A 21,112-nucleotide genomic window follows, 5' to 3' on the forward strand; every position below is an offset into this window, starting at 1 on the left:
GCATGGGATGCGTCTGTGTCCTCTTCCCGGCCTCCTCAAGTCTTATGTAGGGAGGCGATGCTAATACTAGTAATTTGTTATTAATTTGTAACTTAAACAAGTCAGTTCAATATGCATTGGTATAAAGGTGGTAAAAACAAACACAGGCAAGTGGAATTACATTTCGAGGTGGAATGGCTGAGTAAACATGTAAGGTTTTACATGTTTCCCAATAGCTTGTGAGTATCTGAGAAGGCGGTTTGAGTCTTTCTATTGATGTCTCACTGAGGGGTAGTGGGTAACATGGTAGTCCAGCAAATCAAGTCATTCCCACTAAAAAGTTTGGGAAGCCTTTCCAACCTGAAGGGTTCTACAAAGTTAACAAATTGTGTAACATTCAGAAAAGTACTTAACCCGAATATCTTGAGAAGAACACATTGAAATGTAGTACAGTCATATCTCATGATGTCCGCATGTACATGGGGCGTTACTTAATTCCCCTACTTAGGCTTATTAGGAATTTATCCACATTTATGTGGCATGAATGTAGATGTGTGCCTCCAGGTCCCGGTGTCGTCTTTACTGCAATAGTTTGGCTCTTCCAGCTATAGTTTAAGTTCTCATCCACCATCTGCAGCAATTTAAGTTCACAATAATGGTAAAACACAAAGTACGTTAAGTGTTGTTTAGCTGTTTCTGCAACGTGAATGTTTGGTTTCATAGAACAACAAACTGCTTAATGTTGCATATCTGTTAATGGCAGGGTATTTATTACTGTAGTGATTCAGGTCAAGTGTTTTTATAGAGGGTTCTAGAGCAACAGAAAAATTGAGACGGGGCTCTTGGAGATGGCAAGGCCTTAATCACGATACCACCTGATTCCAGTATTCAAAGTCATACTGAAATCCTCAGTATAATTTGAGTATAACCACGACAGGGACACTCTTTTCTTTCTCAAAGACCTCCAGACTTTGTTGCAGAGAAAGCCGGTTGCGCTGGTGCAGGGACTCTTCCGAGAGAACTGTAAGATCGTGCGAGATCAACTCGCTGTCTCTTTCCGTCTGTATCTTTGTCTCTCTGTCTGTCTACAAATCTGTCAGTGTGTAACTGAGCATCTGCTAGAATGAATGAAAGAATGCAGAATTCCACCAAAATAAAATTCATTGTAATATTGAGATGTTGGCAGAATGTCTCAGTGTGCAGTAGGTGGGTGGGTCAGTTGCTTGTGTGGAGGATCATTAGGGCTAGAACTATAAATGGGTCTCAATGGGCCCAGTGGAATTTACTTGCAGACATTCTCTACATTTACCATATTCATTTAGCTGAATGTCTTCTGTAAAGTGACTTGCTGTGTACTCAGATTTGCCTGTTTCATATAGCTGGGTAATTTTTACTTGAACACATGAGGATGAGTACTTTGATAAGGGTAAAATAGCAGGAAGTGGAATGTAAACTTTGAAGGCACACCAGGGTTTTGAGGGTTGTCTCTCTTTTCTAGCGCTCTCTCTCTCCCCCTCACACACACACACACACACACACACACACACACATTCACATTCTTTCCCACTTCCTGACTGCCTTACCACCGCATCGCATGAGATGGAATGAGGTGTCGCTGTGTGTGAACTGGAAACAATCTTGAGCGAATCGGTTCCAACATCTGTGGTCTCGCATTCACACCCTCTGGCACTGATTCTTTGTTGATCAGAGGTACATAGGCAACACTCCCTTTATTTAACATGTTTTGCTGCTGAAGATGATGCCGTGAGCTGCCTGGTTCAGCAGAGATGTGATTAAAATCTAAACACAGATGAGGTTCTCGTAATGTGAACACAGGAGAGTCTGTAACAAGATCATACCAAATACGATACCAAGACTGATTGTCTTGTGTGTTCATGACCGCCTTTTCTCTCAATGCCCGAGTACACGGTGGCTGGACTGGAGTCAGGATCCTCTAACCAATGATAAAGAGTCAGTGCACTTTAACTAATGTACTATTCTGGGACCACGTTCACTTATGTTCACTTTAGCGACCGCACTCACAGCTACATTTTTTGTTAATGCTCACATCTAACACTGAACCTGCGCAACTCTTCCATGAGTTTGATGAGTAAATGTCAGCATTCATTAGTTTTTTTTTCAAAGAAAGACCTAAAGATTTTAATGTTCTTTGCTGAATGTTCTGCATCATATGTCACCATGACCAAAGGAAAGCAGTAACTATGAATTGCATTACATTTATTAATTTAGCTGACACTTTTCTCCAAAGCAACTTGCTGTTGATCTACCTGCAATTATTTACCCATTTGTACAGCTGGGTAACTTTTACTAGCACAATTTAGGATACGTACCTTGCTCAAAGGTACTGTAGCCAGAGGGAGATTCAAACCTGCGACCTTTGGGTCCAAAGGCAGTAGCTCTAACCCTAAGCCTTACCAGCTGCTCCCAAATGATTAAATTATTAAACGAAATGGGATCAGTACTTAGTATATGAAGTTATTAGCTCTTCCATTCTACCACTATGTGCACATCACCAGAGAAACGCTGCCCACTAGTTTTTACTACTGTTTGCAATGGAATCTTCTCTCTGTATTTTTCTTATGAGCAAAAAAGTTGCTTTATGTTATACAGCAGACTGAATGATTGTGTTTAGTAGTTATGGCCAAATGTCTGGACACAGATAACATTTAACAGTAACATTTATTCATTTAGTTGACACTTTTCTCCAAAGCGACTCCCAGTGTCAGTCTTCCTACAATTATTTACCCATTTGTACAGCTGGGTTGTTTCACTGGAGCAATTTAGGGTAAGTACCTTGCTTAAGGGTACTACAGCCAGAGGCAGGGATCAAACCTGCAACCTCTGGGCCCAAAGGCAGCAGCTCTAACCACTACGCTAGCAGCTGTACCTGCTAAATATTATAATAAGGTTGATGGGTCGTTCGTTGTTAGCTGGGGTGGTCCTAAGTCACATATAGCATAAGTTGAGCGCTACCTGTCATCTCGGGGTGACGTTTCCTGTTCTTGCAAATACCTATTGTCCCTTGCAAATGTTTTATTGATAAACTTCATCGATTCTGCCGTTGAGTTACTGTACACACGAGAAAAGGCGCTGGCCTACGAGACCGATGTCACAAATAAGCCGTTTCTGCCCCCCCGCCACAGATATGCCTCTCCATGTGCGGCGTAGCAGTGACCCGGCGCTGGCCGTCCTGACTGCCCCCCTCGGAGAGACCCTCGGTCTGCCAGAGGAACCATCCCGCAGGAACCCTACGCGCTGGTCCACCACGGCCGGCTTCCTCAAGCCCAATTCAGCACCTCGCACCAACAGCTTGGAGCGCAAGGTACCCTCTGTCCATTTAGACTTGTGCGCAGTTTCATTGATCGTCTACCTTTTATTTATCCATCCATTTGTCTTTGTGTACGTTCAACCCTCCATGTTTCTGTGTTTCTTATTTTGTTATTCTCTCCCCGCCCCCCCCCACCACATTTGATTTTGTCTGCAAATGCTTTCTTTGTTTATACAGTTTATCACAGTTACTCTCTTTCATCCTATGTGAATATGGCCCCAAAAATGGATGCTTTTGAAAAACCTTCACAATTCTAGTTATACTTTATTGGGATGCAAGGTTAGAACAATGAATTTTCATTGTTTCGTGTTTATTTTTTATTTTGCTCTGAATTATAAATAAATGCAGAAGTTATAGATTTATTTTATAGTTATTTTCTCTTTTTGAGTTTATTGGACAATGAGGTAACGGCGGGCTATTTGTGAGAATTTAGTTTTTGTTCTGGACTGGGAGAGAGCATGCGCCGAACCCCGCCAGCGTGAAGGCTTTGTGAAGGCTTTGCTGTAATGTTATGTTGCCATTTATGCACAAAACTGTTCTTTATGAGTTGCAGAAATTTACAGGCTTTGGTTTGAAACTTAGCTGGTTATCCAATGTAGTTTCATATTTCAAGCATCGCCGCCCTTCTTTCCTCACCCCTGGTGGCCGAACCCTATATATCGAATGCCTCGGGAAGTGAGCGCTCTCTAGTCACTCTGACCTTAGAGGTGGTGTTCTGCTAATCATGCTGCTTTGTAAAAGACACATTTGTGTGGTGGCGACAATCTCCTCTGTTTGTCTCCCGCTTGTGAGGTCACCCCCCCCCCCGGGCCCGAAATGAATCAGAAAGCCGCATGGTTCGGGCTCCCCGAGGCTTCAGATGAAAAAGAGGCCAATTAACTAACCAAAACGGCCGACCCCACTAGCATTTACAAGCCTTTGGCGGTTCGGAAAACAGCAATATTCCATAAGAAATGGCAGAGGGAAGTCAGGAGATGGAGCGCCTCGCTGCTATATGGCAGCCCTCTACGCGATTACTGTATCTGGAAGTATTCTGGGGTAATCCTGTTTCAGAGCACTTCAGTTCTCACTGCTTTCATAATCTCATAAAAGCACGCTTTGAAATTGAAAAAGAAGAGAATAAATTGTTGGTTATCCGCCTATTTATTCCTTTGTAATGCTATGAAATAGAAGTGTTTTCGGTGTGTCTGAAATGCCACATGGGTGTTAGGTTGCAGCCGAAGTCTCGGTTGTTGGTAGCGGGAAACTTGCCAGCGGGCTGGCTGGTGCTCCGTGTGCACCGTCACCGTGGCCGTGCCCTTTAATGACTGAACATCAAGCCATTCTCTGGCAGTTTGGTAGCGTCTTGGGGTATGGGCATCGTGTTTTTCTACTTTAAAATCTTTTCCACCGTCTCTGCATACTCATGTGCCTAAATGCACTGAGCACCAAATGTGTTTTTAACAGCTTTTTCTTGGAGATGAAGAGATGAAAGCACATCAGCCCGGTATAGGAGTGCTCTTAACTGTAGCTGTGCAAGCTGGGGAGCAGCGTGCATCCACCTCCAAAGCTGGCGTTTTGTCCTCTTTTCATTACTGCCCGGAAGCAGCAGTGTTTGTGGTACTTCTGTCCATTTAATAACAAGTCAGGCTTTGCCGTTGTCCTGCATGGTCTGAAAATTTTCTCGACATCTTGCGTTTACATTTATTTCTTTATCTGATACTTTTTTCCGAGGTGACTTGGGATAACTGATAGCATAGTGTTTAGAGCTGCTGCCTTTGGACCCAGTGGTCGCAGGTTTGCATCTCATCCCTGGCTGTAGTACCCTTGAGCAAGGTATTTACTCTAAATTGCTCCAGCAAAAATTGCCCAGCTGTATAAATGGGTAAATAATTATAGTTGCTTAACATCGTAAGTCGCTTTGGAGAAAAGCATCAGCTAAATGAATAAATGTGTGACTTACGTAGCTTATAGCGATGTATGCATTTATACAGCAAGGTAATTTAACTGATCCATTGCAGGGTAAGATCCTTGATTAGAGCAGGAGGTGGGATTTGAACATGTGATGTCTGAGTCTGAAAGTGGAAACTCTAACCACCTGCTCCCCCGATAATAAACAGGTATTAAATTAGAAAAGTGGGAATTTCATCCTCCAAAAACATGGTTCTCTAGGGCAGGGCAATGGGTAAACTGGTTTAAGTTCTCTTTTCTCAGGCTGTGTTTGCGCACACCTCCAACCTTTTTCCAAAACTGTGTGGCTCATATCCAGCGTAAGTTTAGCTGAACCAACCAGCCAACAAACCGAGGGTGTTGGGTGAAGAGCGGGGGTCTCCGAGTTGTCCGTCAAACAGACATGGGAAGCATAAAAGTATCGCTGCTGGGATGAGACAAAATGCGGTGTGTTGGACTAAACCACAGACCGTCGAGAGTATAATGTCAAATGCAATGTCCCTATAATGTTGCACGACTCGCTGTTGCAGTTATGCTTGGTGTCAGCTTGCCTGCTCACTGCATTTCCAGGGTAAACCTTTGGACACGTACCGGAGCCTTCCACGAGACGGCAGGAACTGGCCGTCGCAGTTTCAAAGGGAGAACGCCCGCTCCTCCCTCAGCGCCAATCACCCTATGGTGGACCGGTGGCTAGAACGACAAGAACAGGTAGGCAGAACAGGGCACGCACGCACGCACGCACATAGAGGGCTCTGTGGATTGTGGGGCCACACACAACCCTTTGTATGTCTTATTTCTCGCTCAGTGTACACTCTTCGGGCCTCCATACTCGACTGGGCCTCTTGTCTCTGCTTCTGTGTGTTGAGATTTTTCAAAAAAATTTTTTATTTTTTTTTTTTATTTTATTAAATCAGTTTTAGACCCTTTATTGTGCTGAGCTCACAGAAGGAAGTCACTTATGAAATGTGAATAGCAATGACTCGCTCACAGGACATAAATGACCTTGAGCTGCTGGCTGACACTGCTGGTGGGGAAAGAGTAGGTCTACAGCGATGGTTTTTGCATATTTTAAGAGCGTTGCCTTGGGTTGTGCTTCGCTGTAGGTTGCAGCTAGATTTTTACATAAAAAGGAGTGGAAAAAATGACAGACGTTTTAAAAATGCGAAGCAGCAAGAGTCTCCGTGATTTAATCATCGTTCAAGGGGTTTTCCCATACGGCACTGTTTGCATTAATATCGGTCACGATTTCATCCCACCTCCACCCTTCTTTTCTAAATGGTTTTTTTCGGGCGTTCTTGCTCATGTGCTTCAACGGTGACGGATGGAAATGGCCTCCAATCCCAGATTGGGGCCGTGAATCATCATTAAACGTGCCGCCTTGCGTGGCGAAGCCGTTCGGCTCCCCATGGCCCAAGCAGCTCCGAAGCAGCCCAGTGGAGCAGTGAGTCAGGAGCCTCGTCGTCCCCGACAGAGCAAAGCCTTTTAAGTCCAAAACGCAGACCTGAGTGCCGCTCTCAGGGGCGGCTGGGCCTGCACTTCAATTTTCAGGCCCCTGTGAGTTTTATTTTGAGACTTTTCCGCTAGAGCTACTCTCCTAGCTCCGCCCCCTTCCATAACCACTTTGCCACTTCCTTTTACTCTGCATGTTGGGATGAAGTCTGGCATTGTGGTGGTGGGTGACCATGGCAACAAGGGGAGAAACCAAGTACGTTGAAATAGTGCGTCTGTCTGTCTAAATATGAGTTAATTTTCAGTCATTACTCACAAGTTAACTTTTTTCCATCTGCTGGTGACACCAGACTAATAGATGTAGTTAAATGCTGGGATTGATTACAAGGTTGGTGCTTTTCAGTTAATCGCTGTATGTAACCATGGAGTGTAATACAGCTTGAAGGTTCTTTCGTCAAGGGTTAAACAAAATCTAGTGCTGAACGCTGATTATGTGGCCTGCCCCCACTCCTCCATACTGCCTCCCTGTTGCCATGGTTACCTACCGCTTCTTTTTTTTTTTTCCCTTTTTTTTTACTTGGAGCTGCCGGTCCTTGCTCCTCCACAGGAAACGCTGATTCGGAATGACAGGAAGCGCGCGGGCAGGTGCCGGTGCTTATCTGGCAGATTCGCGGGGCGTCACTTTGCCAGCGTGACTCATGCCAGCTCCGTCACTGTCCTGCTAAAGAGACGGGCTCCCTGGGCTGCAGGGGGGCTGTGGCTGACTGTAGTTACACACCTGCCACACGCTTTTCACTCAGGTCTTCAGCGGCTAGATGGGGACAGGTGCTAGACCTGTCATTCAATCCTAAGTGTACCCAGAAGGATTCAGTCAGCATGGTCACATTTTTCACCTGCTTTTGGAACTATTTTATTTTATTATTTTTTTCCTGCCATTTTTTTGTTGTCTAAATTACACTGAAACTAAAGCTTTTAAACCCTAAAAGAAAATGTACTGCGTGCAGAGAGGAAAAAAAAAATTGCAAGGTGTGTTAGTATACTAGGTGGCCAGCTGGCATTCCTTTCTTTTGTTATTATTTAATGTTTAATATTTAATACTGTCGGAACCTTTTGAACAGCATAGTCTTCCGGAGCGAGGATGGAAAACTCGTGGCCCAACTACAAAAGGTTTATTTCCCTTAAGCTGACAAGAGCTTATGACCCTTTTTTGGTGTTCCATCAAAGTGTTCTGATTACATTGCCAAGAGTCTCTTTCTAAACGTCCTCTTTATCTTCACTTACCACCTTCACTTTATTAAAAGGTCTGCCAATAGCTGCCACCTTTCTGCTGTACGAAGCCTCTCCGACTCGATCTGCCCAAATGAAATCATAGTAGTGCTTTTCACGCTGCTTATTTTTAATATCTTAATCTTGTCTTGCACTGGTTTTGCTGTGGATTACACCACCCAATTAGTCAGAGTGGAAACAGACCATGTCTGTCATGTTTATTCCATTTGCATCAGTAAACAGTGTGCTGTAAGGTTTTTTTTTTTTTTTTTTTTTAAAGTTTTCTCAACACGTTTTTGTTATGTTGTCATGGCATCAGCGTGGCTTTTTTCCTGAAAGCGGTGTTGGCGTGACCTGAAGGGTAATTAATTGAACTATTTAATTAAAATATCACGCATGCTGCAATCTGCTGAGAGTGGAACTATTATCCGTGTGTTTGTGTGAGTGAGTGAGAGAGAGACCGAGTGTGTTAGTTTGAACGAAACACAGGTGCTTTGAATTTGAACAGGTCTTTGTTTCACAGTTTGCCATGATTTATTTGTACTTTTTTATTGTGCATTTTGTATTATTTGAATAACATTACACATGTTTTCCAAACCCGACGTTTTGATCTTTAATGTGGTTTGCAGGGGAAATTGATGTTTAGCTTCGCTGTTTTGCAGCACCGTGCCTCGTTCAGCTTGAGTAAATATCTCGTCCATCACAGCAAGTGTGAAGAGGTGTGCCATGCCGCCTCGCTCTTGCTGTTGAAGTGGCTGCTGCTGCTTGGTGACAGGGAAAGGTACTGAAGTGAAAGCATGTCTGCCGAGAGCTGGGGAGGAGGAACGTTTGAGCTCGAGCCCATTGCTGGGTGTGAACCCTCATGAAATTCCTCATGCTTCTTCAAACTGGTCCTCCATGCGAGAGCTGCTCAGCAAACACACCCGTCCTGCTGTTGCCAGAGGGAGGAGTAAAAACAGGGTTGTTCCACGCCGCAGGTCCAGAATGTTCCTTGTACGGGGGATTTTCCTTTGCTTGGGAAAAATAAGAGGGAGAAATTGTGATATATGGAATTCCGTATATAACGCTAAGCATACCTGTAGGCAGTATTATTCAGTAGCAAGTGGTGTTTTTACTCTTTTTCCCCTCTGCGCTGTTGGCTTATATGCTTCCTCTAGGAACTTTCCTCCTTTGTGTTTTCAAAGTGGTACTTTGGAAACATTTGTAATTATAACTATATCATTAATAAAGAAATGTGCTGCTCCAGGATGGCGTCTTCGCTTCCTCACTGCTCTCCAGCAAGGTCATGAGGTCAAGGGCGTTTCCATGATGTCAGACCCTCTTCAGGATCAGAAGAAGTGCGCTCGAGAACATCGGTACCGAGTGGGCCATTTTCTGTGGACCTCTGAGTCTAGGCGCCTCCCGTCCCGGGGCCTCCTTAAGTGCACGTGGGAACGACTGTGGTTGCGAGCGCTATATACTGACCCATAAACAAGTTCTTGCTCAGATAAACACTCGCTGTTATAACTGACCTGGTCTTTCCACAAGCGAAATGAATGGCCTACCATAGGAGATATTTTTGCATTTATTTTACCCCCCCCCCCATTGCCAGTATGTATGGAAATAGCCCACTAGGAGTGTGAGTACAGGGCGCTCTGCTCCATATCTGGGGGCCTGATTTTGGCGACTGTGCCCGTCCAGTGTGTGTTCAAAGCGCACTTTGATCACGGAGGCTGTCAGGCGATCTTTTCACCCGTCCTTTGTACATGCGTCAGACATGGCACCCGTCGCCTAATGCCTCCTAAATGAAAACAAAACGCCTGCTTGTCCAGGCCCCCTCGGCCTTGACTGATAATGGAAGCTGGAAGAGAGGAGTTGTCTGCAGTTACGCACTCGGAATTGGTAAATAAATGGCTGCCCCGCTACTTGCAGCTCTGTCGGATCTCTGTAATTGGACTCCATGAGGAAAACTGTGTTCTTGAAAGAGAGTGCAAATCGAGGGTGGACCCGCTCGTGGGTTCTGATGTATCTTATTGAGCGGCACACGCGTGTCACTTAGACCGGTAGTTCCCAAAGCTGTGGTCATGTCCCAAATGAGGGTTGAGAGTCTGTTTCTGAGGGTGATGGGATGATCTCAAAGGAATACATATTACAGTGTTAAAAGGCGGAAACTTTACTGGTTAAATATGGCGTATTATTGAAACAGTAGAGTAAACTATAGTGATATTACAGCTTCCATATACATTTACGATAATGATGCTCTGGTGCGTATTTGTCCAAAACTGGCGTGTCAGGTGGAACAACGAGGAGCCTGTTATTGAGCAACACTCCTATCTGAGTGTCATGTTATAGATGGATCTGTCATTCTGGCAAACGTAGAGAAGCTCACCCACAAAATTAAGTAATGTGGTAAACCCTGAGATAATGTTGATCTCATAAAGTGTCATTTGCGATTGAATCTCATTTCAAGATGCTTGAAAATCGTTGCATATTAAAATTATTGGTAATTTCCACGTGTACCAATGTGTAGGGTCACCAGGCCAAAAGAATGTGTTTAGAGTCTGGACCAAAGCAGTTCGGGAACCGCTGTCTTAGACTAATGGAGGTGGGATGTCTCCGGCAACCCCCTTACATGATGGTTGAGCTGGAGCCGGTGGACCGTCTCAGCTGAGCGAGGAGGCGCTTCTGTGGAGGTTACTCTGTTTAAGTGGGTAAGCAGGGTGGGCTGATGCCTCTCCAGTCATGCCGAACACGGCTGTGGGCTGTATATCTCCACTTCTGCTTTATGCCTCAGATGGACTCTACGTTACCATGGTCTTCGCTGCTGTCCCTCAAGTACCATAATGTGTGTGGGTTATTTAGCTCCCTTTTCACAGCGAACGACCTCGATACTTAGAAATACTGCTAAATGAGTCCAATTAGGGGAATAATTGTGTAAACGGAGTGCTTAAGTGCTGCAGTATAAAGGAGGCGTGTGCGGTCCTTGGCTGCCCATACTGTGTTTGTGCAGAGTAGGGGGGCTCCAGCTCGACCGCGCCAACCTGCCTTGGCTGTCGATCGGATCGGAAAACGCTTGCGGGCAGCCTGCCAGTGCCGATCCCCAAACCGCCTCCATAGAGCGAAGGGAGCGGTCTTGCATTCCGTTTACTCGAAATTAACTTGTTCCTGTCTCACTGCTTATCGTACAGTTTCTGCACTCAGTGGTACGGTGGAGTGTGAGAGTAAGTCTCTATTTAGCTGTGTACTTATGTGTAAGCATTCTTCAGAACAATAAAGACAAAGGCGGCAGCTGTGAGGGGACAGACCTGAACCCTCCCTATTGCTCTCTTTCGCTCTCTCTCTCACGCACCCATACACCGGTCCCATCCCCGGGTATGCTCTGCTCTCCCAACCTGACCAGCAGGTGCTGCTGTGCGCCTGGCGTTGGCCTCCTGTCCAGAGTCCCCCTCACCTCGGGTCTCTCCTCCGCACCCTGCTGGCACCACGCTCAGCAGGTCCAGTGGCTGCTACAAAAGTGTGGCACCTGGCTGGGAGAGGAAGGCATCTGGATCCTTCTTTTACCACCAGTCTAATGTTCTTTAGCTGGACTGTGTGTATGTTTATTTAACACAATTACTGATACTTGTTGGTGCACTTCGTCTGTTACTGGGCACAGACAGATGAGCCAATGAAAGGCCTCATATCCCTGAGCTCATCGAAAGGGGTATCTGTTGATTTTTCTTTGATAGGTTTCCTGTTTTATTCCCCCACCACACAACTCACGAAAGACCCTTTTCTCCTAGCAGTTGTGTCAATGTGGGCTGCAATATCCGAGGCTCCATTTTATCGACCTTGACTGTAAAGCAGCGAGAGGGAGACTCATTCAGGACCATTCAAGAGGAAGCAAGTCGGCGTCTGGTTCATTTGCAGATCCCCATCCAGCGGGTCTAACCCCACCCCCTGCACATCCCCGCCGCTGTCTCTCTTTCCCTCCTCCGCACCTGTCAGACGTGTGCCTTTGTTCAAAGGGAGCCAGGGGCCTCGCATGGAACCCGTCCACCCAAGTGGAACTGTTCTAGTCCATTAATTTCACACTGAAGTACCACACAAGAGCCTGAATACCAGTTTGCCTCGGCCATTAGTTAATTTCCAAGAGCGTGGGAGAGAAAGGTAGAAGAAGTAGTGTTTCTGACATGTTTTTGTGTAAGGAATCTAAATTTTGTCCTAGATGTTCCCAGGTTTAGTGCTTTAGTTGATGGATCTTCAGAGGGAAAGCAGCAGGTGGCATGGCAGTTAGAGTGGCTGTGCTTGAAGAACCCACGTTTGAACCCCCCCTCGTGCTGTAGTACCCCTGAGCAAGGTATCTACCCTGAAGTGCTCCAGTAAAAATTACCCAGCAGTTTAAATGGGTAAGTAATTTTAAGATGCTTTGGAAAAAAAAAAAACACACTCACACAAGGCTGGACGGGGAGGGGACATACCCCGGATAGGACGCCAGTCTGCTGCAAGGCACCCCAAGCAGGACTTGAACCCCAGACTCACCACAGAACAGGCCCTGGCTAAACCCACCACACCCCCCTTGGAAAAAAGCATCAGCTCAAAAAGTAATAAATATAATAAATTTAATAAGACATCTAAAAATGTAAAAGGAAGGCAGTGTCTTTGCCCTCAAACTGAAGAGAGCAGGTTTCCATGTGGATGTTATGCACTGAGGGCTTTTTGGATCAGAGCACTTGGAGAACCTGTTCCTGGTGGCCTTGGTCTCCAAGAGCTTGCAGGAACCCTCTCTGCTTTGCTTCTCTGCTTTGGCTGGAGATCAGGTGACATGTGGAAGTCTCTCTAGATACCACGACCCAGAGCATACGGGTATTCAGAGGAGCCTGGCACTGCATCGCCGTTGCATAGCCTGCTGGGGTCTTCAGAAAAATCTTCCTAACACGCAGCAGAACCCCATCAAACATCTGCCAGCAATGGCTCTCCTCCACTACTGAAAGCCCGTCACCCCCATGTTGTGACCAGCTCTTTCCTCACGTGCCACCATCCTGTGGATTAACTTTGCCGAAAGCCAAGTCCCCTCTCTTAACTTGTTTATGTTAATTCTCCAAAGTGATGTACTGCTCAGAGTGAACAAAACTGCTTTTCATAATACGATTATACCATGTTTACATGTGATGAAGCTTTCAGTTTGTCCAATACCACAGTTTTTTTTTTTTTTTTTTTTTTACCACCTTCCACCTGTAGCTGCCTGTAGATTCGGTAATAAATACAGAGGAGATCGTGACAGATGCTGTGATGCAAGTTGCTGTAGCTCTTAGGAAATCAGAACAGACATGGGCCTGAAGAGATGGGATGAGATCCTCCATTCAAAAGGTTCAGCACTTCTGAGGGACAGAAGGAGCTCATTTTACCACATGGGAGCCAAAACTAAACACCCCCCAAGTTTCCATCTTGGATCTCTCATGAAGAGCACCCAGCGGTTTATTTGACCAGAAGGAATCAAGAGCCACTGCGGTGTCTCCAGCTAACAGACATTAATTTCATAGTTTAATGTGCCACAGTTCCATCGCCGTGCCCTGCAAAGCTGCTGCTAGGATAGCTGGTGGTCCACACCGTGGTGCCCTCATTGTAGCCAGGCCCCCGTTCCCTGTACCTCCGCAGGGTTTGTTAATAATCAATCACCTGTACCTGCCCAGTTCCTGTCCTCTGCTTCAGGCTAATTAAATGGCTTTTCATCCGTGAGGGACGGATGCCTCTTTACACCGTGCTGCCTGCTTTGGTTTCTTTTTTTTTTATCTGCAGCCTCCCCTTTCCCCCCCCTCTTACAATAACTGTGCTTTTCAGCAGAGTTCATCTTTAAATTCTTTTTGCCTACATAGACAGTGTCACCCCTTGTGTTTCTGAAGCTGAAAGCACTGTTTGGTGCTACAAGCCTCATGTCTGTGGTTGGATTTGCTTTTGGATTCTGGTGATGATGTAAAACGGGGCACGGCACGCGCAGTTTTTTTTTCTTTTTCGACACGTATTAGAGAGTTTTACGTAACGGGATGTTGGTAGACGTGATCAAGGAGCCCGTGAAATCGGCGCCTCTTGCAGCACAGCTCACTCTCGTGTTTCTCAGTTTTCTCAACTGTCCTGCCATCCCCTTTGCACCACTATTTATTTATTTATTTATTTATTTGTCTGTCTAAACTTAGGCAATTATGAACACCCTAATTCCTGATTAGAATTAGTGGGCACATTTTGATTTGCTCCATGGAGTGAGTAATCAGTTTCTCAATGAGAATAATTGAACACAGGCCTAAAGTACTAGCTCATTACTCAGGAGCCACGGGGAGCTGGGCCACCTAAGCTGGAGACGCTAATGACTTCTGGGAATAAGGAAGCCTAGAGTTGGGGGAGAACTTTCAAAACGCAGTGGCAGAAAGAGGGACGAGGTGTTGGGTAATGTTATCTATACGCCGTACCGCTGTGGTTCTCTTGTGTATTGCCCTCCGAGACAAGCACAATGGAAAATACATTTATAGTTTTCTGTTCATGGTGCTTTTGTAGGTGTTTGCTCATTTTTTCTTTCTTAAGTACAAGACCTGTTTACAAGATGAGCACCATCACGCAATCGTCACTTTCCAGTCATTCTGCTGCCCGAAATGGGAAAGGTGTATATAGCTATATGCAAATTGAAAGTTGTTGAATCATAAGTGTAGCCGTGTTCTTCTGCTGTGATTTACATTCATATTTACTCATTTAGTTAATGGTTTTCTCCAAAAGCGGCTTATAATGATTTACCCATTTGTACCGCTGGGTAGTTTTCATTTCAGGGTAAGTACCTTGGTCAAAGGTATTGCAGCAGGAGACGGGAATCGGACTCGAATCCTTTGGAGCCAAAGGTGCCAACTGGAACCGTTGTGACACTGTGCCTGCTTCCCCCCTTTCAACAGAATGCCTTGTCAGACTTTTATTTCTCCAGCAAATTATAGATTGAGCACCAGTAGTGAATGTCCGTACTGCTTTTCAGTGTGTCAAATGTGTCAAATTAATAACATACGATAATTTTTTTTCTTTTTTTTTTTGGACCTCTGCTATTTTTTAATATTCCCAGCCAGTATGAGCCATTGTACCCATGGCATGTTCCATTGTTATAAATCACCATTTGCACATCCTTCCTCCTGAGCAGCACTTCATTGCAGGTAAAGGGACCAGGAAGGCTGTAGTGACCCAGTCACATGAAATGTTGAAGAAGGAGAAGTGGGCGGAGCTTTATGTGACCGTGGCTGCTTTGGTTCCATGTTGGTGGTCAGCAGGCAGTTGATGTCTCATGTGACCAAGGCCTCAAGAACTCTTCTTGCTGGATCTGAACCCCAGCCGTCTGGGTCACTGGCTGTCTGGTCCCCTGTTCCAGTTCATTGGTCAGGGGTGGTGAATCCCTCTGTACTCTGGTAAATCCAGCAGACTTTGAAGTGGAAAATGTCCATGGGGCTCAATGCTTCTGGCTCCTTTCTGTCTTATCTGCAGAGTGGTTTTTAAATATTCTTTTGTTTGAAGGATAAAAATATAAGTAGATATTAACATAGATCTGTTTTTTTAAAACCATCATTTGTAGTGTGATTTCAGATATGTTCAGAAAATGTATGTGATAACATACAGTATGAATGAAGGTTTGTACACTCTTGGGAAACTGTTGCTCTTCTGTCCATGCAAATGTTTAAAGCTGATTAGTGTATGTGCTGGGTTGTTGTGTTATGAATGTTGAAGTTATGAATTTTCAGTGGGTTTTCCACTGTTTTTTTTTTTTTTTTTTTTTTTTTGTGATTTTTTGCCACTTTTTCAAAAATTCAAATGTGTCCTGTATTTGTATTGGTGGTAAAATTTGCCCAAACAAAGTATGATTATGGGAGCAAATTAATTCAGTTTAATTCCAGTTCTTTCAGTTTGCCTGGTACATCATTATTATTATATTTCCATTGATTTTTCGAGGTGATAAAACAAACTGAAAGTGGACAGATGCTGACAAATGTTTCATATGCTGTTTGAAGTTATTAAAAGATAAAAGTCCTGCAACTGGTGTTCAAGGCCCTTTCCCATCGTGTCCCTGCATAGGATGAGTAGTTGATGGAAGGAAAATGCGATAGGTAGTCTTTCAGCAAATCTTTAACTCATTGTAGCTTTACATGTGGTTCCTTCAGCACTAAATCCGTGGCTAAATCCAGTGACGTCTGTTGTGTTACGTTTTTATTGACTGATGTAGTAGTTGAATTTATGAACAAATTGAGTTATGCAAAAGATTTTTGCTCCCTATTGTGTCAGTAAGCTTAGAACTGGCTGTGCAGGTAGAATATTTTTATTTTGAAGTACTAAGAGAGAGCTCATTTCAAATTCACTTTAATTTTCTTTACCTTAAGTCTTCAAGTCTGTCATAATACTGCAATGTTGATCTCTTGAGTTAAAAAAAAAAAAAAAAAAAAAAAACAAGCTGCTACAGATATTATTATTGTTAACTTGTCCTGGACTGACACTTATGATATTTAACTTTCACAGTATTTTTTTTTTTTTATAAATTTTACATGTATGGAGCTGTTAAAGACCTGTTGAGCACTGCCGGGGAGGAGGCGTCAGCTGTGGGGCGAGCGAAGCCACGTTTATTTCTCTCTTGAAAGGTTACAGCTCTCTCAGGAATGCTTTAACCTTTCTACTCGTGGTGTAACTTTATTTCACCAGTATCACACTTCAGTCATATGAAAATGATTCCGTCACGTTTCCGATTGGATTATCATACAGCCTTCTTATCGCCCTCTTCTTTCTGACATCCAAGTTATTTTCAAATAAGGGACTGATGGGCCAACCTGCTCCTCCCACAGTCTCTCACTTCTTTCGTCTGTTCTTTTTCTTCCCTCCATTGCTGGCCATAATCTTCGATCCATTCCTTTTGGTGTGAAGAAAACAGGCTTTCCAGAAGTTGTCCACACGCTTTCTCTGCAATAACTAGTTGAGATGTTTTCCGTACTTACAAAATACTACCCATGGATTGTTTGCATATATAGCAGCTATAGGATTTCCTCCGAGGGGCCAAGTGGAGGAAATAGGACAGGGTTTGACATCCTCACTGCTGTGTCTACTGAACTGCGGTGTTTGAACCCTTTATGACCAGACCAACTCATGGACATGTTCTCTATCCACTAAGAGATGTCTCTGCTTCATTGTTTTGCCTCCTCTTGCCACTGTGGTTGTAATTGTCCAGCTGGAGAGTTACCACCCCCCCCCCCCCCCCCCCTTTTTTTTTTTTTTTTTTTTTAAAAAAAAACTTTTTATTCTAAATTAATTCAACTGTTCTCTTTGTCTGCACTGTTAGGAGCCAAGCCAGGAAACAAATTTATTCCACCTTAGAATGAAGGGAGCAATTTTCTTTTGAGTTCCCTTAGAGCACTGAAAATGACTTCTGTGTGATTTCTTCATAATTGATTGCATCAAGTCAATTGCATTGAATAAGATGACATTTACTACCGTTAAACCATTTATTTTTCTTATTACCTTGCTGTATTGGAAGCCAGTGCTTTTCTTTGGACATTTCCAGCTATTGTGCTTATCAAAATTCGTGGCTCTGCTCACAAATTATTTGGTTACTGTCTAAACAGAATTCAGAAAATTACTCAACGCTATTTGATTTTTATTTAATTTGAGTTTTTTTTTCTTGTTTATTATTATACTTTGCATCTGCTTGGAATTAAATGATTTATTCATTTATTTGCTAACAGTTCATGGAACTTTTGCTTGCAATTGATTATTTTTAATGCCCATGCAGGGTTTGAAAATTCTTCAACTATGCTTTTAAGGTGACAGTCAGATATTAAAATCCTTACAAATGCAATATATTGTACATGTTACATTTGTTTGGTAGCCTTTTTGCATTTTGTAAGTGAATGTTGTTAGTGTTAGATTTGAATGCTATAGAGAAACATACACGATTTCCATCTGACAGTGTGCACTATAAATGCAGCACTAAATATTTCTGGTCATGCTACCTATTTGTCAGATTTATTATTTACCCATCACCATGACAATGATCTTTGAAAAATGACGAGCAAGTAAGTGAGTGTATATATAGTAGGTACGTGTCTCTGGTACTCTTATTGCAATAAACAACTTCTGGAGCCAAATTTCAAGCAGTTTTTCTGCTGCTGTTGATAATCCCTGCCCTAATGCAAGGCTTTTTGCTGCTAATTCTTAATACACACTAGCGGTTTATGCACTGTTGACCACCTCAGCAGAGGGCTAAAGTATACATGCTGATAGGACCAGATACTTGCTGCCTCCAAGGCTTAGTGTTGGAAACGTTCAGACTGCCTGAAAAAAGGGCTCCGAAAGCATGAATCATGAGCGAAAATTGCGTTATTACATCATTTATTTATACTGTGTACTTAAGAGATGCTTTTAACCAAAGCAACGTACTTAGCTTCCAGTTCCATCTCACTGGGTGTTTACTGAAGGAATTGTGTTTAAGTAAGTTTCTGAACGGGCCGCTGGTCCTCCAGGGAGATGAGCTCGTGGCTTCGGGGTCCGCGGGGTCCGAGCCCTTAGCTGCCTCGCTGTCTGCTGGTCCGAGACTCTGTGTTCAGCACTCTTTGCTAAGTATGTATGCCACGTGTCCTTCATGGCCTTGGCCCCCGTGTGGATTTGTGTGCTGTGTCTGCCGGAAATTGTCTTGGTTATCAACACCCCGAGTGCCTGGTGGCCCCGGAGGATCTTTGAATGTAGCCTCACGGACAATCCCCCGAACGGATTGTCCAGCCCCGAAATCACCGGATTCTCTCTCACTCAAATAAACGTAAATGGGCAGGTGGGTCTGCCTTCGAGCACCTCGTCACTGAGGGCACTGGACTGCGGTGGTGAACAGGGACGGAGTAGATCTAGGCTCTCCTTGCGTGTATTTATTGCACTCATTAGTGCAATAAAATGTACACAATATTTGCATTAATCTTCATGTGTGTCCTTAAAGCATAATATCTTGTGTAAAATGTTGAATATCATCTATGGATATTTGTATGAATACAATCAACTGTACTTTTTTTTGGGGGGAGAAAAAAAAAATCTTCATGGTTTTTCAGCAGAAAATATCAGAGATCAATTCCCCCTGTGCCTTAACTTTTTTTCCTTGCAACCCCAAACTCGTCACTTTTTTAGACTTTTTTTTAAATCTACATTTGCAGTACAAGAGAAACTAATTTTCTTCTCGTATTGTTTTATTTTAGCTTTTTTCTTCTCTACATTCTCATTAAGTGCAGAAATGACAGGTTTCTTATCTTACGTACTTGATGTTTTTTAAGCTTTGGAGGGTCTACGGGGACAGCTTGTTGTGTAGTCGTTAGAGCTACTGCCTTTGGACCGAAAGGTCGCCGGTTTCAGTCTCACCTCCGGCTGTCGTACCCTAAAATTGCTGCAGTAAAACATTGCCCTGCTGTATAAATGGATAAATAATTGTAAGTACTTTAACGTTGTAAGTTGCTTTAAGGTAAAGTGTCAGCTAAACGACAAGAAATGTAAATGTAGAAGTGTTACTTTCCCTAATGTTCATGTCCCTCGCTTCGTGGGGATTTGGATCGGATTTTAAAGTGTTGTGTTTGGCCCCGCTGCTGTTGTGGAGCTGAGAAATGATGGCCGATCGCAGTGTTTCTTGACTCCTGCTTTCAGAAAGTAATCGTAATGAGATTCAGAGCCAAGGCCACGGTCTGGTCTCCTAAATCAAGACGAATGGCCCGGTGCCAGTTTCAAATGGTGTTTGCATGGAGCCCTGTTACACGGTGCGGCACCACCTTGCTTGCTCGTAGCTTGCGTGTGCGCCTGTCGAGTTATCGCGTCGAGTTATCGCATCGCCTCTCTGCTTATTCTCGCGCAGATGCGTAACAGCCGCCGTAATCACGCCACGCTTAGTTTTATGTTTTGAACCAGGCACACGGCTGTTCATGTGCAGCGAGGGACATGCTTGAAGATCCTACTATTTTTTTAGATGTATTTGGTGACATCTTAACCTTCATAAAGTTTGTGTGTGTGTGTATTTTATAATTGTGACACATTTGAACCTCCCTGAATTAGTGTTTAATTTTGCACAGAACTGTGTTGGCTCTAACCAGACTACTTACTGCATGTTTTCTGTCCTGTTGCACTGCAATAACTGACCATTCTGTGCACTACTGGTGCAAGGCAAGTACCGCGGTAATCCCAGTGACTGTGCTGCAGCTTTGGGGACAGGCACTGCGCGCAAAGGGCCTTCGCATGTCTCTTTCGATCATAATTCATTGTGAGATCGCGCGCCGTATGAAAGTACGCTTTGTTTGCTTACTCTCCTTTCGAAGGGCCTCCTCGGCCACGTAAAAGTTTCCGAACAGGGCTGATTGCGGTAAGTTAATTTCCAATAATTCGTAGCCCTCTAAAACCCCTCTGGTTCCCTGGACTACCACTCCTGTCAGTTATTATTGATTAGGGCTCCAAGTTTGAGGCACGGTACACTTTGGGTTTTGTTATTGACTAAGTGATTGATTTAAGCCCTCATAATTAGACGGCCTAATTTAATTAAAGTGCAATTTAACGATACAGCCAGCCGACAAGCCTGGCCCGTGTCATTGATAGATATGCCTGCACTGCTATGAAATTGCGGCTGGAGGATGATGTATTCCGAACGAAATACCGTTTGCTGGAGGAGAGGCTGTCCGGGGCCCGGCGGGCAGCGCTCTCCATCCAGGGCTGGGGAGAACGTGGCCCCGCTCTCACCACTGATCTCATTTCCTTAATAGCATTAAGAACCCGTTTGGTTTAATTTGCTCAAAGTAGTACATGTCACAGCCAAACTTTCCTAAACCATTAGCTTTACCTTTAAAGGAAGAGCGAAAAATAGAGACACGTTAAAGAGCTACGTGTCTTGCTGATTATGGACATAAAAGGCTTTTTTAAGACACACGTAAATAGTGGACGATACTAGATAAACTGTGAATCCCTAGTGGCGGAAGAGTAACAGTGGCCATGGCAACCAGATGTAAATGTTCTGGCATTTTGTGCCCCTGTTTTCTTGGGAGTCCTTTGTTCTAATGTAATTTTCCATTCTCAGACATCCACGACAGTAATCTGTTTTGATATGCAAAATACACTGTAAATAAGATAACAGCCTGTAAATAAGATAACTGAGGAGGCATGGCGATG

General features: G+C 44.0%; 1 protein-coding gene across 8 annotated transcripts in view; it reads left to right on the forward strand.

The window, feature by feature from the left end:
- The window catches only part of pard3aa (par-3 family cell polarity regulator alpha, a), a 318,437-nt gene that overhangs the window by 130,287 nt on the left and 167,038 nt on the right, over positions 1-21,112 (forward strand). For all 8 annotated transcript variants that reach the window (XM_029246101.1, XM_029246104.1, XM_029246099.1 and 5 more), the window contains exons 4-5: positions 3,144-3,322; positions 5,828-5,965. In XM_029246101.1, coding sequence (XP_029101934.1) covers positions 3,144-3,322; positions 5,828-5,965 — 317 coding nt within the window. The remainder of the gene's footprint in view (positions 1-3,143; positions 3,323-5,827; positions 5,966-21,112) is intronic.

This window comes from Scleropages formosus, chromosome 19, assembly GCF_900964775.1.
Source record: "Scleropages formosus chromosome 19, fSclFor1.1, whole genome shotgun sequence".
NCBI lineage: Eukaryota > Metazoa > Chordata > Actinopteri > Osteoglossiformes > Osteoglossidae > Scleropages > Scleropages formosus.